Genomic DNA, 8,913 nt, shown 5'->3' with positions numbered 1-8,913 from the left:
TACTTATTTTTTAAACATTATTATTGACATTAGCATATCATCTAATTTAATGTGACTCAATTTTATTGATATCTTTATTATTGCAAACTTTATACAGCAGGCTTAGATGCCATTGGTGATAATAGTTTGAATGCTTCTGTGAGGTCTGATATTACATAAGTTGAACATAGTATGTCATTTTATTTTTTTTATTTATCTTCTTTTACTAGGATATATGACATAACATATTAATTGAAAAATAGATTATATGATATATAATATATTATTTTAATTTTATACTAGATAATTTTGGTGAGGATATTCATCATTTTGAGCAAGGTATGTTATTAATTTATTTATATTTATTTTATTTTTTATATATTGATTTTATTTATTCTTTATAATATAAAGCTTGCTACTCATTTGTTAATTATATATATATACATTTTATGGAATATTAGATTACTGGGACATAGGTGATCCTCTATCAGTATGTGAGTATTGTGGAGCAAAAATGTGGTATGAGGAGAGAAGCAAGAAAGATGTTAAGAAAAGAATTCCTAAATTCTCCATGTGCTGCATGCAAGGCAAGATTGAGCTACCATTTTTGAAACATCCTCCTTATGTGCTGCATAAGTTATTACATGATAGAGATGCAAGAAGCAACCACTTTCATAATCACATAAGAAGTTACAATATTTTGCCTTTACGTCAATGGGAGGTAAAGTGGATAAGGATATAAATAAAAGTCATGGTCCCTATGTGTACAGAATAAATGGACAAAATATTCACATGATTGGTAGTTTGCTCCCAAATACTGGTTCGACTCCAAAATTTGCACAACTCTATATTTATGATACAGAAAATGAAGTGTCAAATAGGATTTCTGCAGTAAGTATTTTATATTCTGAAACACAACTATAAATTTAATATATATTTTTATTTTCAATAATTACTTAATTTATTGAATTATTGCTTAAGGAGTAAGGATGACAATGGCCAATTTGATGTTGATATTGTGGCTTCATTGAAGAATATGCTAGATACATCAAACCTATTGGTTAAGACCTTTAGAATGGCAAAAGACAGAATGCATGCTAATATGACCGATAATCTGAAGATTAGATTGATACACAAACATTCTACAGATGGAAGGAGATACAATCTACCAACATATTCTGAAGTTGCTGCTTTGATAGTTGGTGACATTGGATCTACACAACATGAGAGAGACATTGCTGTACAAAATAAATCAGGACTATTACAATGTATCCATGAGGCTCATCCGCTATATTTGCCAATGCAATACCCATTATTGTTTCCATATGGGGAAGATGGATACAGAGATGATGTTGAGCTCAATGCAATAAATACCGACTCTACTGCTAAAAGAGAAGAGTGACACTAAGATAATTCTTTGCCTTTAGAATTCAAGATAGAGACAATGAGCCTCAAACCATTGTGAGTGCGGGTAAGCTTTTTCAATAATTTTTGGTAGATGGATACACAATGATCGAGTCTGAAAGGCTATCTTACATAAGAATACATCAAAAGAATTTGAGAGATACCTTTATAAAGGCCTTACAGATGCTGTGCTTAGAGGAGAGACAAATCCATCATCTCAAGAAAAATATATTATCTTACCTTCGTCCTTCACAGGAGGTGCACGGTATACTATACAGAATTATCAGGATGCAATGACTATATGCAAGTGGGTTGAATATCCAGATTTATTTATAACTTTCACATGTAATCCAAAATGGCCTAAATTTTTAGATTTTTAGAGTCAAACCACTTGAGAACAGAAGATAGGCCCGATATTGTATGTAGAGTTTTCAAGATCAAGCTCGACCAGTTAATCAAAGATCTAAAGAAGAATAATTTCTTTGGAAGGGTGAAAGTAAGTAATAATTTATAACTAGTTCATATCATTTTCACTCAATATAATATTTTTACTTAATTTTGTATGCGAAGTCATTTTTGTTCCTCTATGTAGTGATATATACAATTGAGTTTCAAAAGCGTGGATTGCCTCACGCGCACATATTATTGTTCCTTTGCAAGGAAGATAAGTATCCTATGGCAAAGGACATTGACAGAATTATATTTGCTAAAATACCTGATAAATAAAAGTTTCCTACATTGTTTGAGGCAGTAAGTAGTCTGATGATTCATGGTCCATATGGTCAAGCTAATGGCAGTTCACCTTGTATGGTTGATGATAAATATTTAAAATATTTTTTGAAAGTATTTAATGACTTTACTATCATTGACAAAGAAGGCTATCCGCGGTATAAGAGATCAAATAATGGTGTGACGATAGAGAAGAATGGAGTAATTTTGGACAATAGATTTATCATACCTTACAATCCAAACTTACTGACAAAGTATATGGCTCACATAAACATTGAACGATGCAATCAATCCAGATCCATAAAATATCTTTTCAAGTATGTGAATAAAGGTCATGATAGAGTCACTGCAGCCTTTTATGGTGGTACAGAGAATTCAAGATCTGAACAATGCAGGAATGAAATCAAAATATTCTATAATTGTAGGTACTTATCTCCATGCGAGTCTGTCTGGAGAATTTTTAAATTTGATATTAACTACAGAGAACCTCCAGTTGAAAGACTATCATTTCATTTGCCAGACCAACAGATGGTGGTTTTTTCTGATGATGAGCCGATTGATTTTGTTGTTAAGCGTAATACACATAGGGTCACAATGTTCAATGCTTGGTTAGAGGCTAACAAGAAATATTCAGAAGCAAGAAATTTGACTTATGCTGATTTTCCTACAAGATTTGTCTTCAAAAAGGATATTCATCAGTGGTCTTCTAGAAAATATGGTTTCTCAATTGGCAAATTGTACTATACTCCACCTGAAAGTGGAGAAATTTATTATCTACGTACTTTGTTGAACATAGTCAAAGGACCAACATGTTATGAAGATATCAAGATAGTTGATGGAGTTCATTATTGTTCATTTAAAGATGCATGCTATGCAATGGGCTTACTAGATGATGAGAAAGAATACATTGATGGAATAGTAGAAGTAAGTTCATGAACGTCAGCTGAGTACTTAAGGTGTTTATTTGTCATATTGCTTTTCTCTGACACTTTGTCTAAGCCAAAATTTATTTGGGAGAAAACTTGAGAATTATTATTCGACGACATTATTCATAGGCAAAGAAGACTACTAGGACACGATTGTAAGTTTCTTTTTAATATCTCATAGATTTAAATATTTAATTTAAATATTTTAATTGCTATAAATTTATATTTTTTTAATAGCTAACTATTACATATATTACAACTTTACAACTTACAGATGAGGAGCTAAAGAATTATGCTCTTATTGAAATTGAGAATTTGTTGCAACATAATGGGAGAAGTCTTATTGACTTTGAATCAATGCCTTATCAAGACATGAATAGAGCACAAAAGGGCAGTAACAAGTTGATGCATGATGAGCTAAGCTACAACAGAAGTGTTTTAGTTGAAGAGCTTCAGCACCTTCTAAATTCACTCATTGATGAGCAAAGGTATATCTATGATAAGGTAATAAGTGCCGTGAATTCCAATGATGGTGGTATCTTCTTTGTTTATGGTTATGGGGGTACAGGTAAGACATTTGTCTGGAAGACTCTCTCAGCTTCATTGCGATCACAGGGAAATATTATGTTAAATGTTGCTTTCAATGGGATAGCATCCCTATTGCTCTCTGGTGGTAGGACAGCACACTCAAGGTTTGGTATACCATTGCAAATAAATGAAGATTCGGTTTGCAACATAAGGCAAGGTAGTGATTTAGCTGAGCTCTTGGTGCATACTCAGCTTATTATATGGGATGAGGCACCGATGACAAACAAGTTCTGTTTTGAAGCACTTGATAGGAGCTTAAGAGATATCATGAGGTTCTTAAATCCAGAATGTGCAAATCAGCCATTCAGAGGCAAGATAATAGTATTTGATAGAGCCTGTAGGCAGATTTTACCAGTAATACCAAAAGGAACAAGGTAGGAGATAGTCTTCTCAACTATTAATTCCTCATATATATGAAATCATTGTGAATTATTGATATTAACATGAAATATGAGGCTCCATTCGGGACAGTCAAGCATTGTTAACCAAGAGATTAAAGAATTTTCAAACCGGATAATCTCAATAGGTGAAGGAGCAACAGATGAAAGCAACGAAGGTGAAGCTATGGTTGATATTCCTGATGATGTTCTCATAAATATCTCAGACAATCCTATAAAGTCAATTGTTGAGAACACGTATCCTAATATTTTGGAAAATATAAATGATCTCAATTATTTTCAAGGAAGAGCTATTCTTGCTCCCACCCTGTTGAATGGTGACATTGTTAACGAGTATATGCTTTCAATGATCCCAAGAGAAGAGAGAATATATTTGAGTTCAGATAGTGTTTGTTGGGCAGATGCGAACATTGACAGCATGGATAATTTGTATACAGCAGAATACTTGAACAGCATAAGAATGTTAGGCCTACCAAAACATATGTTAAAGTTGAAAGTCAGTGCTCCTATGATGTTGCTTAGAAATATTGATAAATCTTTGGAGTTGTGCAATGGTACAAGATTAATTATCAGTCAACTAGAAAAGCACGTGCTTGAAGCAAAAGTTATCTCAGAAAGTAACATTGGTTAGAAGATTATCATTCCAAGGACGGTAATAACACCTTCAGATGCCAGATTATTTTTTAAGCTTCGTAGGAGACAATTCCCTTTGGCAGTATGTTTTGCTATGACAATAAATAAGAGGCAAGGTCAGTCTCTTTCAAATGTGGGTTTATATCTATCCAGCCCTGTATTCACTCATGGGCAACTATACATTGCCGTTTCAAGAGTACGGAGTAGAAGTGGACTAAAGATTTTAATTCTTGATAAAGACGGAAATCCTTCGAAGAGTACTACCAACGTCGTGTACAAAGAAATATTCAACAACTTATCTTAGGTTATTATCTATACAACCTTTATCCATATGATTACTTATGATTCTTTGCTATTATTTTTATATTTGATATTATTTTATTAATTACATTTATCTTTCGATTTACAGACATCTTTGTAAGCACGAATCCACAATCAAAGATGATCTACAAAATTATTATAATTTTTTTTGTAAGTGTTATGCCTATTTCATTTCAATTAAGTACTCAAAATATTGTAGTACTAATTAATCTTATCTCTCAAATTACAAATATTTTTTATCATGTTATATCGACAGCCACGGATGAAGTATAGAGTTATTTTAAGGTTATATATTGTCTATTTTCAAAATAGCCATAAATAATAATTTTAAATTATTAAATATATTTTATATTTTTTAATTAAATATTTTTTTATTTTATATTATTGTTATACCATAATCTGTGCATCGCATGTGTCCATACTAGTTATAACTAATCCAGATCTTCTTCCTTTATGTGTGATCCCATAGGTTCAATTCTATTTGATAGTGAGACATACCATAATCTCTATCATTAGTATCACTGAAACCTCTTTCAGTGGATCGAAAAAATTTTACTCTAATTCGATAAGGATCATTAATCCAAAATAATCTTATTAAGCTCTCACAATCTACCTGTAATATCTATCAATATGTAGTGATAATCTAATAGAATTAAAATAGAATCTCTAAGTGTGGTTAATGTATGATACAGTCCCTCTATCATGAGTTCCGACTAGATGGTAGATCATAGATAAATCATCAAATCTCATCATCAGTCATATGATAGATCCGATCAGCTCAAATTCAATACTGATTTCAAATAAAAAAATTTTTTCATTAATCACGCTGCTATGGTCATAGACTTGTGGACTCAGCTTCTCAAATCTCATAGGACTACTTCTCTCTATCAAGATCGATAGATCCCATCTAGATGCACATCTTTCTCACACAATTTAATCCATGAAAGCCAACATCTACTACAAAAATTTATGATTGAGTCAATATTCATGTGCAGTCAAAATTGTGAGCAACTGTGACACCGCAGATCAAAAGACCACTCACATACTACAGCATCGAGATGATCACTAATGATTGGATAGAAATTCATATGATCTCTCGTATGATCATATTCAGTACTAGTTGTTCTCTAACAACTATCTGCACTTGCCACTCGGTGTCTCTACATCGTAGACTAAAAACATATTTATCTCGAAGGAAGCGAACAGTACGTCGTTTGATCTGGATCGATCACTATCTCCATGACTATCCTATGACTGAAAATAATTTAAGAATTGATCATACATGGCTCTAATTCTTAATACTAGATAATATGTATTGTAACATCAATTTTAAGAATGATTCAAAGATACATAGCACTTGAATGAAAAAAAAACTTATCCTTTATTGATTAAATTAATAGTTTAAAATATAAATTTATGTCATAGAATGAACAATATATCAGTCAATAATTGATTTCTACGATATACATCTAACATAAAATATAGGGATAGTGTTAACATTATCTATATCAGTGGAAAGGTCATCAATTTTATGTACAATTGATAAACACTTAATTTAAGTCATTTAAAGTAGAAAATTATATTTTATTTATTAAAAATTTGATGCTTCTTTTTATGTTTTACAGGAAAGATGATCGTCGATACAAAGAGTCTGATTCATAGATCAAAAAGACTCAAGTTTGAAGAAAATTGGACTTAAAATAAAATTAAAATAAAAGAAGGATGCATACGGTATTATAGAAAATGAAGATACTATGCAAAGAATCTAAAAGGATATAGACGTCATTGTGAAGAAACAAAAGTTTCTTTTTGAAATGAAAAAGGAGTGTTCATGCGATGGGTTCACGCAGAAGCTTTCGCGCGGTCACGCGGGCGCGGGGGTGAGCGCGCGAGTGCGAACGCGGACGCGGGGCGGATGCGGGGCAGACGCGAGGCAGACGCGGGGCGGACGCGGCGTGGGCACGGGCGAGCGCGGGCACAGGCGCGGCATCGCGCGGGTGCGGGCGTGCAGGCGTGGGCGCGAGCGCGGCGAGCGGGCGTGCGGCAGGTGGGTTCGCGGGAAGTTTTTGCTGGCGGACAAACAGATGCTTATTAAAGGAAAAAAATTAATATTTAGAAATACTTTGAGAGGAAAGATTTGTATTTTCTTTATTTATTTGTGATCTTTCCATCTCATCCATCCATCTTTTAGTCTTTAGCATTTTTTTAGTCCCATATCGAAAAATCATGTAAAACTCCTCCCTCCTAACACCTATAAAAAGACTTTTGTACTCCCATTGGAGGGAGAGCCCAGAAATTCTTCTAGAGCCTTGCATAGAGGAATAGAAAGGGACTACTTCATGAGCAGCTAAGCTAGCAGTCTCGGAAGTGGAGAAAAAATTTTGTAACGACATAGAGCGGATTTATTGTTCTAAACTTTCTTGTATTTCTTTATATGCAATAAAGATTATACTTTTTATTTAAATCGTCATGAGTTCTTTATTTGCTCTCTTTCATATACTTTTATTTATGCTTTCCTGTTAGATTAATATTAGGAACAACTTTTACTTTCCGGAGACGTACCGTGATCTACGGGTACGGGACGTGCCGAGGAAAGAAGAGTTGTCTACCTAGTACTTTTCAGAGACACGCCGTGATCTACGGGTACGGGGTGTGCCGAAGAAAGATAGATATTTTTTCTAAGATTAATCACATCTATTTAATTAAAAGAAAAGAGATACAACTCTACTAGTGCAAAATTAATTCAAAACTCCCGAGCTCTTTATTTTTTAATTACATCAATTTTAAAATAATTTATTTTCTAAATCAAAATAATGCTTCTTTCTTTTAATTTGTAATCTCAACTTAGTCCAAGGTCCCTGAGGATACGATCTCGACTCATCCTACCTACGTAGTGAGTAGAGTTATTTTTGATGCTATCAACGACTACGTACCAAATTTTGGCACCGTTGCCGGGGACCTTGGCACGGTTGAATTAATTTAAAAAAAAATCACTGACATTTCATAACACTTAACTAAAATAGCGTAACCCCAAATATAAAATTTTTTAACTTGATTGGACACCTTTTTCTTTGCATCTTATCTCCATAATTAACTTTAAGGGCGCAACCCATTAACTAAGATAAAAAGTGGAGATTTGATCACCCTTCCTTGGTCCACAAATCACTCCCTTGCATTTGCATAACCTAGACCTTAATCTAAAATCAACTAGACGTCAGCCCTAAGAATTTCGAGCTCAATAGGATAAGAAAGCTCTAGAGTTGACCGAGTGCGGATTGGTTAATTGCTCGGTGTCTAAGGCAAGTGGTTAAAGAAAGTGATTTTCAATTGGTTCCGTTGACTGACCTGGCCAACTCAGTTGGTGTCTAAGAAAAGCAAAGAGCAGGGAACCTCCCACATCTTACGCTTACCTGATCGAGTTAGTTAGTCAGTCTTGAGCTTGGAGTGCTCAAAGGCGGTCTTGAAAGTTAGGAGCTGTCTAGATCTAAGTTAACCTTAAGATAGAGAGTCTATGCTTGTTTAAGTTGATTGCAATTAACATCTAAACATTAACTAATTTCTTCTTTTTCATAGATTTAAGATTCTTAGGTTCTTCTCTTTAGATTTTCTTCATTCTTTTCTCACTTTATTATAAAAATATATATATTATAAAAACTAAAATTTTCTGTGTTTGCTCTATAGTATAATTGTAAGGTATATGCTTGGCCGTAGATCGTTACGATCAGAAATCCAATCTTTCGATCCAGAAATAAAAAGAACCTTTAGAGCCAACAGACGTAAAAATATGGACCGAAATCAGAAGAATGATCCACCCAAGCAATTAAAGGAGTACTTTACTCCTTCCACATATACCTACTCTCCTTGTATTCAAGTGCCCCCTGTGGAGGCCACTCAATATGAAATTAAGTCCAGTATAATCCAAATGTTACATTCAT

At 33.5% G+C, this 8,913-nt stretch overlaps 1 protein-coding gene and 1 pseudogene across 1 annotated transcript; both read left to right on the top strand.

The window, feature by feature from the left end:
- The first annotated feature begins 693 nt into the window (after nt 1-693).
- LOC105037453 (uncharacterized) lies at nt 694-4,004 on the top strand. Its single transcript, XM_073260985.1, is given in 6 exon segments — nt 694-870; nt 968-1,247; nt 1,567-1,752; nt 1,755-1,879; nt 2,641-3,036; nt 3,276-4,004. Coding segments are annotated over 6 exon segments (1,893 nt in total).
- Nucleotides 4,005-4,076: 72 nt separating this feature from the next.
- Nucleotides 4,077-4,961, top strand: LOC140859330 (uncharacterized; annotated as a pseudogene).
- The last annotated feature ends 3,952 nt before the right edge of the window (nt 4,962-8,913 follow it).

The sequence above is a fragment of the Elaeis guineensis genome, chromosome 7, assembly GCF_000442705.2.
Source record: "Elaeis guineensis isolate ETL-2024a chromosome 7, EG11, whole genome shotgun sequence".
In the NCBI taxonomy this organism is placed as follows: Eukaryota; Viridiplantae; Streptophyta; class Magnoliopsida; order Arecales; family Arecaceae; genus Elaeis; species Elaeis guineensis.
Note: the sequence above shows the minus strand (reverse complement) of the source record. Positions and strands in the feature narration are given on the sequence as shown.